This window comes from Schistocerca piceifrons, chromosome 6 (assembly GCF_021461385.2).
Source record: "Schistocerca piceifrons isolate TAMUIC-IGC-003096 chromosome 6, iqSchPice1.1, whole genome shotgun sequence".
Classification (NCBI taxonomy): Eukaryota; Metazoa; Arthropoda; class Insecta; order Orthoptera; family Acrididae; genus Schistocerca; species Schistocerca piceifrons.
This window is the reverse complement of record NC_060143.1, coordinates 321,705,362-321,727,234: the sequence shown is the minus strand read 5'-3', so window position 1 is coordinate 321,727,234 and position 21,873 is coordinate 321,705,362. Positions and strand designations below refer to the sequence as shown.

Below are 21,873 nucleotides of genomic sequence, written 5' to 3'. Positions count from 1 at the left end.
AGGTTTCATCCCCAGTAACGATTCTTGCAAGGAAGCCATAACCTTCTCGCTCAGAGCGCCGAAGAAGTTCTCCACAAGCGTCAAAACGTCGTTCTCTCACTTCAGGAGTCAGCTTCCATGCCATGCATCTTGCAGACGCTTTGTGAAACTGGAGCACATCATACACAGTGTGGTGTGCTGACCCATGACTAATCTGCAAACATGCTGCAATGTCATTCAGTGTCATTCAGCGATTTTCCTTTATTATGGCTTCAACTGCTGCAATGTTCTGTGGAGTCACAACTCGTTGTGCCCGACCTGGACAAGGAGCATCTTGGTTCAAATGGCTCTGAGCACTATGGGACTTAACTTCTGAGGTCATCAGTCCCCTAGAACTTAGAACTACTGAAACCTAACTAACCTAAGGACATCACACGCATCCACGCCCAAGGCAGGATTCGAACCTGCGACCGTAGCGGTCGCGTGGTTCCAGACTGTAGCGCCTAGAACCGCTCGGCTACTCCGGCCGGCGAGGAGCATCTTCCACTGAAGTCACACCATTTGCGAACTTCCTAATCCATTCGTAGACTTGCTGCTGTGACAAACATGCATCACCGTACTGAGCCTTCATTCGTCGATGAATTTCAATAGGTTTCACACCTTCACTACGCAAAAACCGAATAACAGAACGTTGTTCTTCCCTGGTGCAAGTCACATGTGAGGCGGCCATCTTTATATTGATACTGCGACGGTATGTGTGCATCTGCATTGTGCTGCTACCTACAGGCCATTCTGCACGCTGTTTGTAGCACGCTTAACAACTTAGAGGATAACGGCGGGAAATTTCCGTCTGTTATTACAAATTTAAGGTTTTCATTTGCCTCACCCTCGTACTTTAGGATGTTGTAATGCTGTGGCAATACTTCAGATCTTATAATGTAAGACAAAATGACACATTAAGTCGTGTAAAATTCTTCTAGAGGTCAATTACTGATTAATGGAGGGAATGTTATTGTTTCAAAATTTTTAAATGTCATTTATTATTTTCGAGTTTTGTCACTGATAAAACTACTGCTATATTGCTTAGATATTTACTTTCTGTATATCTGAATTGTACTCTTCGAGTGAACGTGTACATTACAGATGCTGGAGAGAGACACCAGTGTGTCCGCTAGAACCAAAATGTTTCTCGCCGTTCCTATCTTCATGTGTCAGAGTGGCCTGTACTGCCTCACAGGACAGGCGATTATTGACGAGGTGAGTGCTTGTTAGTAAGTGGAACACACTAGTGTCGAAATTAAAATCATAAAAATGTCGTTTTATTTAATATTTGATCTACACGGAGGTTACAAAAGGGCTACCTCCTGGTATCGTGCCGGAGCTCCTTTTGCCTGGCGCTGTGTGACAACTCTACGTGGCGGGGTCTCAACAAGTCGTTGGAAGACCCTTGCACAATTATTGAACGATGCTGCCTGTATAGCCTGCCATAATGGCGGAAGTGTTGCTGGTGCCGGATTTTGTGCACGAACTGACCTCCCGATTATGTCCCATGAAGATTAGATGGAATTCATGTCGGGCTACCTCAGTGGCCAGATCATTCGTTCGATTTTTCAGAATGTTCTTCAAACAAATTGCAAACGACTGTCATTCATAAAGTCTCTGAATGGCTGCAAATGGTGTCCAGGTACCCGAAAACAACCATTTCCAGTCAACGATCTGTTCAGTTGGGCTAGAGGACCCAGTCCATTTCATGTAAGCACACCAGTATCAAGACGCAATCAGTACCTCCACTGCGCGATAACAACGGTGAAGTCACTGATGACAGTACCACCATAGCAGAATTATTAAACACGGTTTTCCGAAACTCCTTCACCAAAGAAGACGAAGTAAATATTCCTGAATTCCAATCAAGAAAAACTGCCAAGATGAGAAACATTGAAGCAGCTTAATTCACTTAATAAAGGCAAGGCCTCCGGTCCATATTGTATACCAGTCAGGTTCCCCTCAGAGTATGCTGATAAAATAGCTCCATATTTAGCAATTATATACAACCACTCGCTCACAGGAAGATCCGTACCTAAAGACCGGAAAATTGCTCAAGTCACACCAACACTCAAAAAGGGAAGTAGGAGTAATCCGCTGAATTACAGGCCTATATCACTAACATCGATTTGCAGTAGGGTTTTGGAACATATGCTGTATTCGAACATTATGAAGTACCTTGAAGAAAACGATTTATTGACATATAGTCAGCACGGATTCAGAAAATATCGTTCTTGTGAAACACAACTAGCTCTTTATCCTAATGAAGTAATGAGTTCTACAGACAGGGGATGTCAAATTGATTCCATATTTTTAGATTTCCAGAAGGCTTTCGACACCGTTCCTCTCAAGCGTCTTCCAACCAAACTGTGTACCTACGGAGTATCGCCTCAGTTGTGCGACTGGATTCGTGATTTCCTGTCAGAAAGTTCACAGTTTGTAGTTGTTGTTGTTGTGGTCTTCAGTCCTGAGACTGGTTTGATGCAGCTCTCCATGCTACTCTATCCTGTGCAATCTTCTTCATCTCCCAGTACCTACTGCAACCTACATCCTTCTGAATCTGTTTAGCGTATTCATCTCTTGGTCTCCCTCTACGATTTTTACCCTCCACGCTGCCCTCCAATACTAAATTGGTGATCCCTTGATGCCTCAGAACATGACCTACCAATCTATCCCTTCTTCTAGTTAAGTTGTGCCACAAACTTCTCTTCTCCCCAATCCTATTCAATACCTCTTCATTAGTTATATGATCTACCCATCTAATCTTCAGCATTATTCTGTAGCACCACATGTCGAAAGCTTCTGTTCTCTTCTTGTCCAAACTAGTTACCGTCCATGTTTCATTTCCATACATGGCTACGCTCCATACAAATACTTTCAGAAACGACTTCCTGACACTTAAATCAATACTCGATGTTAACAAATTTCTCTTCTTCAGAAACGCTTTCCTTACCATTGCCAGTCTACATTTGATATCCTCTCTACTTCGACCATGATCATTTAGTTTGCTCCCCAAATAGCAAAACTCCTTTACTACTTTAAGTGTCTCATTTCTTAATCTAATTCCCTCAGCATCACCCGACTTAATTCGACTACATTCCATTATCCTTATTTTGCTTTTGTTGATGTTCATCTTATACCCTCCTTTCATGACACTGTCCATTCCGTTCAACTGCTCTTCCAAGTCCTTTGCTGTCTCTGACAGAATTAGTATGTCATCGGCGAACCTTAAAGTTTTTATTACTTCTTCATGGATTTTAATACCTACTCCGAATTTTCCTTCATTATGGCTTCAACTGCTGCAATGTTATGTGGAGTCACAACTCGTTGTGCCTGACCTGGACAAGGAGCATCTTGGTTCAAATGGCTCTGAGCACTATGGGACTTAACTTCTGAGGTCATCAGTCCCCTAGAACTTAGAACTACTTAAACCTAACTAACCTAAGGACATCACACACATCCATGCCCGAGGCAGGATTCGAACCTGCGACCGTAGTGGTCACGCGGATCCAGACTGAAGCGCCTAGAGCCGTACGGCCACAACGGCCGGCCCCACCTACATAGGGAGAAATGATCATTACGATAAAATAAGAGAAATCAGGGCTCGCACAGAAAAATTTAAGTGCTCGGTTTTCACGCGTGCCGTTCGAGAGTGGAACGGTAGAGAGACAGCATGAAGGTGGTTCATTGAACCCTCTGCCAGGCACTTTATTGTGAATAGCAGAGTAATCATGTAGATGAAGACGTAGATGTAGATGTAGCTCACTCCATTATGGACAACTATCACCTTCCACAGTGCCTTGTTGACAACTTGGGTCCATGGCTTCGTTTTGTCTTCGTCCCACTACCACCCTACCATCAGCGCTTATCAGGACTCATCTGACCAGGACACGGCTTTCCAGTCGTCTAGGGTCCAACCGATACGGTCACGAGCCCAGGAGAGGCCTTGCAGGCGATGTCGTGCTGTTGGCAAAGGCACTTGCGTGGTCGTCTGCTGCCATAGTCGATTAACGCCAAATTTCGTCACACTGTCCTAACGGATGCGACGGCCGTACGTCCCACGTTGGTTTCTGCGGGTATTTCACACAGTGTTTCTTGTCTATTAGCACCGACAACTCTACGCAAACGCCGCTGCTCTCGGTCGTTATGTGAAGGTCGTCGGCCACTGCGTTGTCTGTGGTAAAAAGTGATGCCTGAAATGTGATATTCTCGACACACACTTGACACTGTTGACCTCGGAATATTGAATTCCCTAACTATTTTCGAAATGGAATGTTCCATACGTCTAGCTCCAACGGCCACGCCGCTTTCAAAGTCTGTGAACTCCTGTCATGCGGTCGTAATCAACCCCGAAACCTTTTCACATGAATCACATGAGTACAAAAGATAGTTCCGCCAATGCCCTGCTCTTTTATACCTTGTATATGCGATACTACAGCCGTCTGCATACATGGATATCGCTATTCATATCTTTCTGTAACCTCAGTGTACATATATTTGCTAACGAAATTCATCACAGAAAAACCATCACGAGAAGGATAGTGATCTCCACACCTACTACACTAGCGGGGAAACGGTATTATTAAAGCGTTAAGTGGCTCAAAAAGGAGTTCAATATGCAGCAATAAAAATTTTTAATCATTTGCGAATAAAATAAAGCGTTTGACAGGTAGCAAAGCAAGTTGACATAAAATCATTTATTGTGAATAGCCCCTACTATTCAATGGACGAAATTGCACTTAAAACTGGTATTCTCTAAAAGAACTATTTTTTATGTGTATTTGCTTGAGTCTGCGTCAAACATACTATGTTTATTAAATTTAACATGATTAGTATTCTGACTCGTTCCACGTCATTTCCTTGAAGTAATCGTTGAAATGATTGTATGTAACAAGTAAATAAGTAACTAACAATCTAAGTAAATAAAAACCATTGTAGTGCATTTGGAACAGGCGCCATCAAGAATTTTACATTAACACATACGTCCACAGTCTACGAGCCACCTTAAAATATCTAGTGGAGAGTACTACTGTAGCTACCGTTATGATGATTCCTTGAAATGCATGTCCATTTCCCAAATTTGACAGTGAAACACCAATGCTCTCCTTTAGTGTCTCTCTGGGGAGTTGGTGGAACATCTCCATGATACTCTCACGCTTATCAGACGAATGTGTCGTTCTTCTCTGAATTACTCCATCATACCTGAGAAGACGAACGAGAAACGTCCTTGTAATCTGCAATTTTGGTTATTCTAGAATTGAGAACAACTGTGTAAGGTGAAATGACAAGTTTAATGTCACAATTTTTCCCACAAAATTACACGCTATTACACAGTTTTCAACTCAACAACATTAAAACAGCACAACGGATAACGCATCTTGCCTACATCAAAAATTGAAATAATTTTATACACAACAATGTCAAATATTAACTCTCTCAAACAACATTAGTCCTAAACACAATATTATGAAAGTTTAATTGGAAGTTTCTTTCAAAAATGGTTCAAATGGCTCTGAGCACTATGGGACTTAACATCTATGGTCATCAGTCCCCTAGAACTTAGAACTAATTAAACCCAACTAACCTAAGGACATCACACACATCCATGCCCGAGGCAGGATTCGAACCTGCGTCCGTAGCAGTCGCGCGGCTCCGGACTGAGCGCCTAGAACCGCTAGACCACCGCGGCCGGCGAAGTTTCTTTACAAAATTGCTCCTACACATACATTATGATGTTGGTCAGTACTACGAAAATAGTCCGATTCAGGTTCAAAGTTCGGAACTATTTAGGATGACAATGAACTCTACGGTGAATGTTAGTTAAGTGACAAATTTCAGTGCAAAGTTAGCCAAGGTCGCTCGAGTTTACAGTGTACGCAAGCTGGTGGACCAACAAAGTTTACCCCTCTGCTGCGGTATTTACCTTAAACTGTGACGTGCTGCCAACTGCAAGGCCGCTCTCTCCCACTGAAATTCCTACAAAACTAATCTGGCCTTTGCTGAAATTTCCTACAGAAACTTCCCTATGTTTCTCGATATGCGAGAAAACATGTATTCAGCCCTAGTCTTCTTATGTGGCGATATACATGCGCATGATTGGAGCAGCGTGCATAATATAGTGCCATCTCAGTTCTCGCAAGAACAATTAACTAATCTGGCTAGTTTGTTTCTCCCCAGTTGGAGCTAAACGTTGCTACAGCTAATTTCCAGCTGAAGTGCAGCCACTGTGAACGCAGTGTCCACACAAATTTCTTCTCTGCGTCATACAGTGCGTTAAGTGCTCCGTTCTGCACTTGATGCCAGTTTAGAGGAGAGTCCTCGAAAATTTCTCTCTTGTCCTACTCATGGCAGAACTGCCTCCCCCACTTGGGTTCATTCGTTTTTCATGTCACTGCCCTTTTCGACCAACAGGAGCATTCCTTTTATTTTGTAGAAACTCTCTCTACCAATCGTAATGTCCCTTCTATCAAACTGCATAGAAACTTCAGTATTTTTCTCCTTCCTAGTGCGTTTCCGCCAATCACACGTTTCGTGCCCATTCTAGATGCCTAAAGTACATAGACCTTTCTGTGTGCGCATTCGCTGGACGAAATGCGTCACTGGCTCTTGTTTGTATCCTGTTGGAATTCCGAAATGCAGCTTTCTGAAGCTTTTTTTCTGTCCCTTGTGCAGATGTGCCGCTAAACGTGGTACTCTAGCCTGGATCACCTAGTCCAGGGTCGCTGACCTTCCTCCTGCCACCCCTTTAAGTGGTTTCCGTAGTATCCCTCACAGCCCACCTTCGCTACGCCATTGCATGGCTGGCTTTTCAAAACTAAAAGTGGCTCACGTTGCCTGTTCCACCTTCCGCTCAAAGACATGCACTATATAGGAATGGTGTATTAATTACCGTCAGTTGGCTGTCACCCCTTTTTGCACTCCATACTGATAGGCAAATGTTCTCATAACCGCCGAATTACGTTAGGTATCTTCACCTTCTCATTGTGACGTATAGCGGTCTCATGTTTGGTGCGAATCTGACCATTTTTTCTGCCACCTTACATCCTGTTACATTCTGCACATTCTTACGGAAACACCCTACGCAGTACCACAGTAAGAACACTGAACAGCAACAACCCTAACACAGTCTGTGGGCCATTCTGCCTCTGACAGAGGGTTACAACTAGACATTTATGTACCCACCGACACTTTGAACGTGTGAGATTGACTACTGTCAGTGTCCTACGGGTACTTAGCATTGTTAATCTGAAAGTGTAATATGTGAGTTGAAGTTGGAAGGTGAGACACCCGAACTGTAGGGTGGAAATAGAAGAACAGTCCAATGAAGTTTACCGGCTGGAGTGACCGTGCGGTTCTAGCCACAACAGTCTGGAGCCGAGCGACAGCTCCGGTCGCAGGTTCGAATCCTGCCTCGGGCATGGATGTGTGTGATGTCCTTACGTTAGTTAGGTTTAATTAGTTCTAAGTTCTAGGTGACTGATGACCTCAGAAGTTAAGTTGCATAGTGCTCAGAGCCATTTGAATCATTTGAATCCAATGAAGTTTTGTGAGTTCCTCTCGGTGTGTAGACTTGGGCAAGGCCTTGCGTTGTGAAGAAGGAAAAGTTCGTTTACAATTTTGTGGTGACAAACACGCTGAAGTCGTATCCTCAATTTCCTGAGGGTAGCACAATACACCTCAGATCTGGTCTTTGCACAGTGAGGGAGGACATCAATCAACATAACGCCTTCAGAGTGCCAGAAGATGGTCGCCATAGCTTTGTCGGCCGTGTGTGCGCCTTTGAACTTTTTCTTTGGAGGAGAGGCCGTGTTGCACCACTCCATGGATTGCCGGTTTGTTCCTGCTTCAAAGTGACGAACCCATGTTTCATCACCTGTGATGATGTTTGACGAAAAATTGTCACGATCAACCTCTTAACGTGCAAGCAGTTCCATACAGGTGGTCCTAAGTTGCTCTTTATGATCTTCTGTTAGACGGGGACAAACACAGTGGGCACACACCTTATGAGTACCCAACTGTCAGCACTACCAACAGAGATGTCCAGATGAGCAGCGAGTAGCACGATTATTATTCTTCGATCAACTGGAATGAGAGTGTACGCACGATCCAACATTGCAGGAGTCACAGCTGCGGGCAGCCGGCCGGCTCGCAGAAGATCGCTACCTGCATGGAACGATGACAGATGACTCATTGCCAGGTCTCCGTAAACATTCTGCCGGCGCATAGGAGTATCTGCGCAGCTTTGGTTTTACACAAAGCTGCGCGGGGTACCCGCAAGGTCTAAGGTGCCTTGCCACGGTTCACACGGCTCACCCCATCGGAGGTTCGAGCCCTCCCTCGGGCATGGGTGTGTGTGTTGTCCTTAACGTTAGTTTAAATTAGATTAAGTAGTATGTAAGCAGTTTGGTGCCTTATGAACTTACCACCACCACCACCTTTTCCTCCAAATAAAACTCAATAAGAGTTCTCTGCTTTTAATGCAATTCCGTTACAGACGACGTTTTCAAGGCTCCGTATAGCGCCGCAACTTATCAGAACTTTATGAAACTATAGGAGATGAAGTGGGAATATTTCACAATGTCCCACAAAAAATTCCGCGTGTTTTAACCGAAATCGAACGAGACAAATAAATGTGTGCTACTTCTTATAGAACAGCCCTCGTTTATTCCTGAAATCTGCGTTCTCGAAAACTGTACTGTGTGTTCTCGAAAACTGTACTGTAAATTCCTTCTTTCTTTTTCATGGCCTTTATCCCGCGTCTTCAGGGGTTCGGCATGTTAATTTTAGGATATGGTGATGTTAGTGACAGAGGGTGGCCAGATTGTCCTCTTTTCACCACCTCTTACCCTCGGCACGGAATTTGTGCACCCCCATCTGTCTGTGTTTATTGTTATCCCATGTGAAAGTGTGGGAACGTTTGTAACAGATGCGGGAAGTGGGTATCAGCCTATTATACACCTACTCTCATGCGGGAAGCCGCCATGAAACCACACGCAGGCTGATCGGCATGTTGGCCGTCGTCGTTAATGAAGCGGGCGGATTCGATAAGGGGACGGCGCGGCTCTACGAATCGGCAATAATGCTCGTAGCTAAGCGGATGGGGCAAACTGTAGATTCCTTCATTAGTTACGTTTAGTTTCGTGAGGAAGCAGCTGTGCCCAGCTACTGTATTATTTCAAGTGGTGGAAGATACAGCAAACAGTCGCCAATAATATTTATTTCATATCCAGATTTTGGTCACTATATAGTCATCTTCAGTGCAGTAAATGTAAGTTAAGACATTAAAATCACTTGCACTTACTAGCAATTGGACAGTTCATGTCAAAGGTTGGGAGTACGTGCTTATGTAAGTGGTTTTAATGTTTTAACTTACATTTACTGCGCTGAAGATGGCTACACAGTGAGTGAAATCTGAAAATGAAATAAATATTATTTACGAGAGACTGCCATACCCTTTTGTACTTGTTCTTTACCATAACATAATAATGTTTTACAATCACGACGCTGTAAAAAATTAATCAGCAGTTCTATATGCGGGCTGACTGGGTCGCAAAGGTAACGGTTAGCCAAAAAGCAACGAATGACTTTATTGCTAATATGACGCGTTTCGGAATGTAACCATCATCTGATATCTACAAAAGATCAAATGCAAATATTTTATGAAACGCAGTAATGGATAGCTACATAACTCCACTGGATTGAAATGACTTGGTACAAACTGCACTACACCTATCCGGGAGCGATTACTGCACGCTGCACATAAATCTCGCGTTTCAAGTTTTCTAGGAGACAAACATTCTGCAGACTACGGACCGAGAAGATATTTTTATCGTCAGGTGTCGTTGCAAACTATCTAGTGGCGCCAAGGCATATCAACTAATGTACATTTATTATACCATATGTCTGATGGCTAAGACCCAACATATTACAGTAGACAGAAAAGAAAAATTTTCTTTCTACAAATGGCAATGACAAAATTACAGTAACAGAAGATTACACAAAGTATTCGATTCGGAATATTATGTGGCACCAAACATCGTCAAAACTACAAAGACGACAATTGTGCAACATGACGAGGGACATAAAATCAAAATATAAAACAGCAGTACGAACACATGCCTCAAAGCTAAATACTGGTAGTAAACCAGGGGACGGGGAATACGATATTTTCGTTGACACTAGGACAGAACGTCTGTAAAAATGAATTTTGATCTGATGCTTCTTTTCATACCCCACAGTTTTTGTGGTTTTAGATTTTGACGATTTGTGGCCCCACATAGTATTCCCGTATTTAAAACTAATATCTCGCATAACCTTTATAATTTTGTCATTACCACATGTATAAAGAAAATGTTTTTTTTATGTCTATTACACTACCGGCCATTAAAATTGCTACGCCATGAAAATGACGTGCTACAGACGTGAAATTTAACCGACAGGAAGAAGATGCTGTGATATGCAAATGATTAGCTTTTCAGAGCATTCACACAAGGCTGGCGCCGGTGGCGACATCTACAACGTGCTGACATGAGGAAAGTGTCCAACCGATTTCTCATACACAAACAGCACTTGACCGGCGTTGCCTGGTGAAACGTTGTTGTGATGCCTCATGTAAGGAGGAGAAATGCGCACCATCACGTTTCCGATCAGGTCGGATTGTAGCCTATCGCGATTGCGGTTTATCGTATCGTTACATTACTGCTCGCGTTTGTCAAGATCCAATGACTGTTAGCAGAATATGTAATCTGTGGGTTCAGGAGAGTAATACGGAACGCCGTGCTGGATCTCAACGGCCTCGTATCACTTGCAGTCGAGATGACAGACATCTTATCTACGTGGCTGTAACGGATCGTGCAGCCACGTCTCGATCCCTAAGTCAACAGATGGGGACGTTTGCAAGACAACAACCATCTGCACGGACAGTTCGATGACGTTTGCAGGAGCATGGACTATGAGCTCGGAGACCATGGCTGCGGTTACCCTTAACGCTGCATCACAAACAGGAGCGTCTGCGATGTTGTACTCAACGACGAACCTGGGTGCACGAATGGCAAAACGTCATTTTTTCGGGTGAATACAAGTTCTGTTTACAGCATCATGATGATCGCATCCATGTTTGGCGACATCGCGGTGAACGCACGTTGGAAGCGTGTATTCGTCATCGCCATACTGGCGTATCACCCGGCGTGATGGTATGGGGTGTCATTGGTTACACGACTCGATCACCTCTTGTTGGCATTGACGGCACTTGGAACAGTGGACGTAACATTTCAGATGTGTTACAACCCGTGGCTCTACCCTTCATTTGATCCCTATGAAACCCTACATTTCAGCAGGATAATGCACGACCGCATGTTGCAGGTTCTGTACGGGCCCTTCTGGATACAGAAAATGTTCGACTGCTGCCCTGGCCAGCACATTCTCCAGATCTCTCACCAATTGAAAGCGTCTGATCAATGGTGGCCGAGCAACTGGCTCGTCTCAATACGTCAGTCACTACTCTTGATGAACTGTGGTATCGTGTTGAAGCTGCGTGGGCAGCTGTACCTGTACACGCCATCCAAGCTCTGTTTGACTCAATGTCGAGACGTATCAAGGCCGTTATTACGGCCAGAGTTGGTTGTTCTGGCTACTGATTTCTCAGGATCTATGCACCCAAATTGCTTGAAAATGTAATCATATGTCAGTTCTGGTATAATATATTTGTCCAATGAATAAGCGTTTATCATCTGCATTTCTTCTTGGTGCAGCAATTTTAATGACCAGTAGTGTATAATAAGCTTGTTCACAGCCATCAGAAACATGTTATAATAAATGTGCCTTTACCCCACTATACTTTTTGTAATGCCAACTACCGGCAAAAATATTTTCTTGGTCCGCTCTCTGCAGAATTGTCTAAAAATGTTTATATTCCCTACAACTTGAAACGCCATAGCTACGTGGAGCAACTGCTCCTGAGAAGTTGTAGTACAGTTTGTGGCAAATTATTTCAATCAAATGGTGTCATGAAGCTATCAATTACTGCGTTTTATAATATTAGGTCTATAACTTTGATTCCGAATTTTGCAATAGACGGCAGTAGCGGCAAGTGGGGTAGGGGTGGCTGGTCATAGGTGTAATACAATAAGCTTAGGCATCTGTAAATATAATTCCATAAAAATATTAGAAGATTTGTGACTGCATCATAAGGTTATTTTCGATTAAGTACGTCAACTTACGTACCCATTTCCCACAATACGCGGGAAGTTTAAATTTTCTGCTTTAGCTAAAGAAATCTGCGGGTGTGGGTCTTAAAATGCTGGATAAGACCAATGGTTAGCGAACTACTAGTGGAAGAACGTGCAGAAAATGTTTTCCACGCCTTAAGAACGGTGGTTTTGATGTCGAAAATCGGCATGGCGGTGGCAGACAGAACGCTTTCGTATCTACTGAAACAGACGAAGACAGTCACAGGACATCATTATCGAAAGCAATTGATGCGTTCGAACCCAGCACTGAAACACAAACGGTCACAATACAGCGATAGACACGTAAAGGTAATTTTGCAGCAGGTCAGTGCTCGACCCCATGTCGCAAAACACGTCAAAATATACATGGAAACTTTGAAATGAGAAGTCCTATCCCTCCCGCCGTATTCTCCATACGTTGCTCTCTCTGACTACCACCTTTTTCGACCAGTGGCAATCAGTCTGGCTGACCAGCACTTCCGATCATATGAACAAGTGCAAAATCGAATCGATTGATGCAATCGTAAAAAAGACTCCCATTTCTTCCTCCACCGGATTCGTATGCTATCCGAAAGATGGGAGAATGTAGTGGCCAACGATGGGCAATACTATGAATCATAATTTTTTTGAAGGTTTTGACAACACAGCCCCGAACTTCGAGAAAAAACGCCGGAAGAAAAGTTGTAGACCTAGTATATTCTTATATTTGATGTTTATTAGGTATTTGATGATGGATAAATTCTTAAACGCATCCTCCCTTGCCCGACGTTTCACTTTTACCTTTGCTAACCCAGTCGGCCTCGATTGAGAACTACTGATAGTTATTATTATGGTCGCGTACCTCTGCCTGACTTTGTCTCATTTATAGTACTATAAAAATTGTTTTGGTTCAGCAGCAACGTACTGACTCTGGTATAGATGTGTCTGCCTGCGATGTTACAGAGCGAACGGCTCGTCAACTCTGCCTTCAGCTGCGGTTGGCCCGACGCCGATGAACGCTTCAAGAGGTCTCTCCGAGTCTTCATGGTGCGCGCCGCGCAGCCCCTCCGCATCAGAGTGGGCAAGCTCATCTCCCTCTCCAGGGCCACCTTCCAAGAGGTGAGCACACGTCCAGGCACTAAAATCTATCACTAACAAACACTGAGGTGACGGAAGTCTTGGACTACCTCCTAACATCGTGTCAGATTCCTTTTGCCCAGCATGGCATGGACTCAACAAGCCTTTGGAGCTCCTCTGCAGAAGTGTTGAGCCTTGCTGCCTCTATAGCTTCCATAATGCCGAAAGTGTTGCTAGTGCAGGGTTTTGTGTTCGAAATGATCTCTTGATTGCGTCTCATAAATGTTCGGTGGGACTCATCTCGGGCGATCTGCGTCGCCAAATCATTCGATCGAATTGTCCAGAATGTTCTTCAAACCAATAGCAAACAACTGTGGCCCGTTGACATGGCGCGTTATCATCCATAAATACGAAATCGTTGTCTGTGAACATGAAATCCATGAATGGCTGCAAATGGCCTCCAGATAGCCGAAAATAACCAGTTCCAGTCAATAATGGGTTCAATTTTACCAGAGGATCCAGTCCATTCCATGTAAACACAGCCAATGTCATTACGGAGCAACCATCACCATACACAGTTCCTTTTGACGACTTGGGTCCATGGCGTCCTGGGCGACTGCGCTACGCTCGAACCACACCATCAACACTCACCTACTGACATCAGACTCATGCGATCAGGCCACGCCCCGCGGGATTAGCCGAACGGTCTAAGGCGCTGCTGCACTCATGGACTGTGAGGCTGGTCCCGGCGGAGGTTCGAGTCGTCCCTCGGGCATGGGTGTGTGTGTTTGTCCTTAGGATAATTTAGGTTAAGTGGTGTGTAAGCTTCTGGACTGATGACCTTAGCAGTTAAGTCCCATAAGATTCCACACACATTTGAACATTTTTGATCAGGCCACGGTTTTATAGTCATCTACTGTCCAACCTATATGGTCACGATCGCAGGAGAGGCGCTGCAGGCGATGTCGTGCTGTTAGCAAGAGCACACGCGTGATCGCCTGCTGGCTAGCCAATTAACGCCCAATTTCGCCACGCTGTCCTAATGGATACGTTCATCATACGTCCCATATTGATTTCTACGGTTATTTCATGCAATGTAGATTGTCTGTTAACACTGACATCTCTACGCAAACTTAAGTGAAGCCGTGGGCCAGTGCGTTGTCCATGGTGAGAGGTAATGCCCGAAATTTGGTATTTTCGGCACACTGTTGATACTAATGATCTCTGAATAACCAATTCCCTAACGGTTTCCGAAATGTGCTGTCCAATACGTTTATCTCTAACTTTCATGGGGTTTCAAAGTCTGTTAACTCCAGTCGTGCGACCACAATCAAACTGGAAACCTTTTCACATGAACCAGCTGAGTAAAAATTACATCTCCGCCAGTGTATTGCTCTTTTTACCTATTGCAAAAAAATGGTTCAAATGGCTCTGAGCACTATGCGACTTAACTTCTAAGATCATGAGTCGCCTAGAACGTAGAACTAATTAAACCTAACTAACCTAAGAACAGCACACACATCCATGCCCCAGGCAGGATTCGAACCTGCGACCGTAGCGGTCGCTCGGCTCCAGACTGTAGCGCCTAGAACCGCACGGCCACTCCGGTCGGCTTACCTATTGCACACGATGCTACTGTCATCTGTATATGATGATTTCGCTAAGTCTCCTTAATGTGTAGTACCAAAATATTGCCTGGAAAAAACAGTCGCGATATATTTAATCAATGAGTGAGGAAACAGCTATACTTTGAGATTCTCCATTTTGCCATGAACGTGACAGTACGTTTACTGCTTCTGCATTTTGCTTTCTTTTACTCTGATATGACCGGCACTATCCTATGTTGAACAATGTTTCTGGGAGACCGCAAACATCCACAAAGAATATCGGTAGTCCATTATAGTGCGAACACATGTATCGCTTTGTCAACGTCGTAGAGCTCGTCAGCCCATTACGTAACTAGTGTTGGTAGTTTTCCGTTGCTTTATTCGGACTTACTAAAAACTGAGAGATACTTATTTTCCACCAGGCTTCTCACTACGCTGAAGTGGTCCACCTCGACTTCATCTCCTGTGCAAATCTCTTCACTGCATAAACATAACGACCTAAAATATTTGGTCTATACATTTCACCGTGGTCTAGTGGTAACATCAGTAGTACACAAAACGTCCTGGGTCCCCAGTTTGAGTTAAACCACTGCATAAATCTATATACATCTCCTCCTAATCCACTGGACAGATTTCAAACAAACTTGGTACACATATGCCTTACTGTGAGGGGAAAATCGCTGTGGGAGCAAAAACTACCCACCTAACAAAGGATTGGGGTGAGGTTGAAAAATTAGCGTAGCCAGTGTCGCTTGAATTTCAGATTTTATCCCTGAAATGTTAATGAATGAGGGCACTTAGACTTGTAACGAACTTTACACATAATTTCAAATCTTCACAAATTTTTTTCTCACCGACAGCTTCTACAAAATGATAAAAGAAAAAATGTTTATCGCTTAATACTTTCCCGCTGTTCTTTCAGTAAAAGTATCGCATGAGGCATAACGTTGTAATTCATTACTTCTTTACTTATGACTGACACTATGCACATATACCACTGAATGTAAATGGAAAATTATGTCATTGTACGACACATACTTCAGGAGATATAAAGTAATAAATAATAAGATGTCTGAAAACTGCCGCATCATACATGACGTTTAAATGTGCATTTTGCATAACTTAAGATTTCTCTCACACAAAATGACTAAACACATCCGTGATCATCCGTGCAGCACTTCCTTGACCCTTGCCCATCTGTTCTGTTAATGTAACCTGTAAAGGGCCCTCCCATACAGAGGAGCAATACTGAAGAATTTCTCGAAGTCAAAGTTGCGCTGCTGCTACGGTCGCAGGTTTGAATCCTGCCTCGGCCATGGATGTGGGTTAAGTAGTTCTAAGTCTAGGGGACTGATGACCTCAGATGTTAAGTCCCATAGCGCTTAGAGCCATTTCAACATTTTGAAACGTCTGTTCTATTCTTTAGGTTTCATTTTCAGTAAACTTCTACATCTACATACATACTCCGCAATCCACCATACAGTGCGTGGCGGAGCGTACTTCGTACCACAACTAGCATCTTCTCTCCCTGTTCCACTCCCAAAGAGAACGATGGAAAAATGACTGCCTATATGCCTCTGTACGAGCCCTAATCTCTCTTATCTTATCTTTGTGGTAAGTCGGCGGCAGTAAAATTCTACTGCAGCAGCCTCAAATGCTGGTTCTCTAAATTTCCTCAGCAGCGATTCACGAAAAGAACGCCACCTTTTCTCCAGAGACACCAACCCGAGTTCCTGAAGCATTTCCGCAACACTCGCGTGATTATCACACCTACCAGTAACAATCCAGCAGCCCGCCTCTGAATTTCTTCTATGTCCTTCCTCAATCCGAACTGATAGGGATTCCAAACGCTCGAGCAGTAGTCAAGAATAGGTCGTATTAGTGTTTTATAAGCGGTCTTCCCAAAATTCTACCAATGAACCGAAGACGACTATCCGCCTTCCCCACAACTGCCATTACATGCTTGTCCCACTTCATATCGCTCTGCAATGTTACACCGAAATATTTAATCGACGTGACTGTGTCAAGTGTTACACTACTAATGGAGTATTGAAACGTTACGGGATTCCTTTTCCTATTCATCTGCATTAATTTACATTTATCTATATTTAGAGTTAGCTGCCATTCATTACACCAATCACAAATCCTGTCCTAGTCATCTTGTATCCTCCTACAGTCACTCAACGACGACACCTTCCGGTACACCACAGCATCATCAGCAAACAGCCGCACATTGCTATCCACCCTATCCAAAAGATTATTTATGTAGATAGAAAACAACAGCGGGCCTACCACACTTCCCTGGGACACTCCAGATGATACCCTCACCTCCGATGAACACTCACCATCGAGGACAATGTAATGGGTTCTATTACTTAAGAAGTCTTCGAGCTACTCACATACTTGGGAACCAATCCCATATGCTCGTACCTTAGTTAGGAGTCTGCAGTGGGGCACCGAGTCAAACGCCTTCCGGAAGTCAAGGAATATGGCATCCGTCTGATACCCTTCATCCATGGTTCGCAAGATATCATGTGAAAAAAGGGCGAGTTGCGTTTCGCAGGAGCGATGCTTTCTAAAGCCGTGTTGATGCAAAATTGGTAATTGTGAGTGATACACCAAACAGTGTAATGAGGGATGCCAATAGTGAAAATAAAACTTGGTCGAATCGTCAGACGTGAGCGTAAAGAGTAACAGTTTGTTTGACTTGTCGCAGATATCCATCCTTCACTTAAATTGTTATTGAATTTACAATGATGCATTCTTTTATCTATCTCCCTACAGCTCTTGAAGGGATCGTACCAGCTATTCAACGTGGTGTACCAGTTTCACACCAACTAGATCGCAATACCCTGGCGTCATATGCCATGGCTACGTCCGGCGCTGTGGCTTACGACAACGACCTCGTGAGGAATGGTCCCAGCTTTCTCACAAGGATCTCGGATCTGAATGTGTTGGATATAGACAACAAAACATTTGTCTTGAATACACTTCATACTTTCTATCATTAATAAATTTAAGTTCAAATTATGAAGCATACACATATTTAAGCAATTTTATAAGAGTCCACTCTCTCTAATTCATATATCAAATGCTTACATGTTGTTTAGTATTGTAAACTTAACACAGATTAGTGCTGCATAGTGTGCAATAACATACATATGATTATCACCAGGCTTGCCTACAAGAATTATTTGTATTCAATCCACATTACCTTTTTTCGTTCGAAATATGAACATCTTTGTGAATACAATCTAAAGCACGGCGGGGAAACGACACTCAAATTTTCAATAAGTAATCTTAGAAACATTTGTAATTATATTCATATTCACGTCCGCAAAAGATATAACTTTGATAACGGCGTTGGTGATGCGTCGGTGCTTCACTGACTGGCCTAGTATCCCTTGTCTCTGTGGACAAAGTCCGTTTTATGCTCAGTACAACTGTGGTGTTACGTGACTTTTAGGGGGTTGTCTATGTATTGGTTTTCACTGTACCAACTCCTTCATTCCCTTAGCGCCTCCATTTCATTTCCACTCTGTCCCGCAGCTTGTTATATTACAGCTGAACTATGGTCTTGTTGTAAATCAACTTGCAGTTATGGAATCTCACGAAAATAAGATAAATATTGAGTAACACGGTCGCCACTATACCTTACTACATAGGTAAGGGAGTGGTAATGTTCTCCACGAGGCACTGCAGAATTCATTGACTTTTAATTTAAATAAATTTATTACTGAATTCTGACAAAGATATTTTCGAAATAACAAAACATGCAAATAAATAGCAGGACACCGTCAACACATCTAATCGCAGATAGTCATTCATGTGTGCTGCAGTACCGCCATGAAATTTTTATTCGTCCATTCTCATGGAGCCCGTCCTTCCTCTACCAGTTCGCAGGCATGAGTAATGTCCTGCCTTAGCAGATTGGCGTCCGCGTCGCCCTCAGGTGCAAGATGTTTAATTGAGACAGTGTGCTTTCGGCTGATTCCCTCCACAAGTCAGGCAACCTTCCCTTTTCCCAAATACTGACTTCTTATGTAATATTCTTAAAATAAACATCTTACATTAATATCAGCCTTTTTATTTTTGAAACTTCTTGTTGCTTCATATCGCTCACTGTGTTAATAATTCGTAACTTAGGATTCGCAGTTTCGCATCACGGTCGCTCCCCACAATTTCTCCATTCAAATCGCCCTCCTATCGAGAACGGCGGGGAAGGGGTCGGGGCAATAGTACCGCCCGTCGTTATGTGACCGCTCCTCCCAGAAAATAAACACCTCATCGTTGCTGGAATTCGTCTGCCGAGCGCTGCCTCGTTCTCCAGCCGGGCAGATGCCCTCGCCCCCCCCTCCCCCCTCCCCACCCCCAATCTACGCCAGGTGCCATCATGGTGTGTTTGGCCTTCGAAAAAAATGTTCGATATTGCAGCTCTCTTGCCATATCGTTACAAAGTGGATGACAAATTCACACACCGTTGCGGCCTTCTACTACGCCTATCACATTTCTTGGCTGGCCTGGTGGACTATCCTAGCCTTCAAGCAGTACTACAATGTCGTGGACATGTTGTAAACTGTTTATAGTTGGGCTCAGCCGACGAAAACTAGCAACTGCAGCAAATGATTTGTCTTATTGTGCAGAGAGGAGCTAATTATTAAAATTTCTCTCGAATAAATTACATTTATACATTGTTTTTACCTGGAAAATTAACAGTAATTTATGTTTGGTTTATGTCAACACTCTACCAAAGTCTTTCAATTCTCGTTAGTTTCAATACAAAAACTGGTCGCAAATATATGTGAAGAGAAGCTCCTACAGCTGTTATAGTTAGAATTCGTCCTTCTGAATGAAAACTTATATTACAATGCAATACACATCGGCACTAACACACACACACAAACACACACACACAATTACGTTAAAATGGTGATAATTTGACGTATGTGCTATCAAATACATGTAAAGATGTTGTTTGATCTCTGTTCTATCTTGATATTGTCTTTTCTGAATATGTTTGTATGTACACTTTACAGTGCATGACTTCAACGTTCTCTTCTACACTACCAACTTCTTTTTTAATCGACTTTAGTAGGACTATTATCTCTGTAGTCCAACGTGATTCGTGTTGCTAGTCTTGTTCTACTCATCGAAATTACTGTCATACAATATAGTTTCTACTTTATTCTCGTGCACTTAATCGAACATCATATACATAAATTAAAAACTTTCGGTGTTAGCACTGCCTCATACTTTCTACGTAGACATCAAAAATACGAACACACATTCACACAAGCAAGCCAGAGAAAAGCCATTAATGTAGAACAATATTAATAATACTAATATACCATCACGTGCATTTTATATGAGTATATAAGAATAAACCATTAACGCAGAACAATGTTAATAATGTTCACATACTATCATGTGCAATTTATGTGAGTATACGTTGTTCACTAATTATGGTCTGTATTTAATTCCTTAACGCCACTTCAGAATTTCTATTATGTTTGTATACAGAAAAGGCAAATCTCGTCGCTTCAGTTTTTATTATCTTCCTACTGCCGAAACAGTTCGGTAATTAACATCTGACTGTGCTCATTTAAATCCGATTAATTGTTGGGTTCGACTTCCCATCTTAGACAAAACTTTACGCCAAGGCGTTTCAAGTTGAAACATGTGCACACTTTGTTGTTTGTGAATGAAACCATATTCAAGACCTTTCATGATACGAAGATGCTCTCGGCGTGGCCATTGGTGCTCCCTGTGTTCTTATATGGCTGTGAAAGTTCTTGAAAAGAGCCGAATTTTTGTCTATGAGGTGTTATGTGAACCATGGGCGAAAGAAGAACCACTGCTTCCATTATAGAAGACATTAGCATCACACGAAGTTTATCTTCCCCTATCAGTGGAAGATACTTCCAATTACTTCTGCACATTTTGAAAAGAAAAGGGGATAATTTAGAAAAGACCATATTGCAACGTTAAATCGATGGCAGAAGACCGCGAGGAAGAGCAGAAATTAGATGGTTGGATCAAGCGAGGGAGGTTAAAGGCCTACCTCTTTGTACTGTATTAAAAAGAGCTAGAGATCGTTGTGGATGGAGACATCTTGCCGAAAATTCAATTACTTGATAAATTAATCAAGAAATGAGTTCACAACACTTGGTAATGAGTAAACAGACTAATAATGATCTTTATTTGCTGAGTAGGAGTCCTGGGTCCCAGTCCAAATTATTTTTGAAATGTTAGTTATTATAAGAAATATGATTTTACATGCATTGAAGACTAACGATTATCGTGGTAATTGCGTTTTGTGGTATTAATTTGTATCTGGATTGATTACCACATAGAGCGGTTTTCTGTTGTAGTAACCATTTTGTATAGTCAAAACACTGCAACAAAAAGAGACTAGAAGTTCGGTTATGTGGGCTACATGCAAAACAGCCTGATCACAATTCAGGTCATTTGGATATTTTTGGACATGAGAGTATATTATATGTTCGAGCTGTTGTGTCACTTTCATGCTTTATCTATATTTGTTTTTCAGAAGCAATAGCAGTGCGTATGGTGTGTATGGTGCCCCACTGACACTGATGTAGCAGTTGATGTACTTTCAGTTTTAGCCCTTTTGGAATAGCCACTTTCCGAATGTACCAAAACGATACAACATCACACAATGAGGAACCTAATCTGATTCAAACAAAATGGATGTTATACCAAAGTGTTCTAAACAGTGAAGATCATATTAAAACTTCCGGGCTGATAGGCCGTGGTCGAAGTATAAAACTGTCTCCTGACGTTTCGTCTCCGACTGCGAGAGACATCCTCGGAGGTAAAGCGGCGAACTGCGAAGAGAGCTCGAGGAAGCGCTGATTATATAGGCAGTACAGAGGGCACCACTGTCGATCACGTGGCGTCGGCTATGAGATTGTCTCTGGTAATGCCAACATTCTCGATTG

General features: G+C 42.9%; 1 protein-coding gene across 1 annotated transcript; it reads left to right on the top strand.

Moving 5' to 3' along the window:
* Window positions 1–1,141: 1,141 nt before the first annotated feature.
* LOC124802463 (odorant receptor 43a-like) lies at window positions 1,142–17,822 on the top strand. Its single transcript, XM_047263248.1, has 3 exons — window positions 1,142–1,236; window positions 13,191–13,346; window positions 17,696–17,822. The coding sequence occupies exons 1-3, from the start codon at window positions 1,162–1,164 to the stop codon at window positions 17,750–17,752; spliced, it is 288 nt and encodes a 95-aa protein (XP_047119204.1). The 5' UTR covers window positions 1,142–1,161; the 3' UTR covers window positions 17,753–17,822.
* Window positions 17,823–21,873: the final 4,051 nt, after the last annotated feature.

Bases quoted from the DNA above. Each gene is read 5' to 3' on its own strand.
- LOC124802463 (XM_047263248.1), top strand. From the start codon at position 1,162: ATGTTTCTCGCCGTTCCTATCTTCATGTGTCAGAGTGGCCTGTACTGC. The intron at 1,237-13,190 runs GTGAGTGCTTGT...GCGATGTTACAG, and splicing joins GACAGGCGATTATTGACGAG to AGCGAACGGCTCGTCAACTC. The intron at 13,347-17,695 runs GTGAGCACACGT...ATCTCCCTACAG, and splicing joins CCAGGGCCACCTTCCAAGAG to CTCTTGAAGGGATCGTACCA.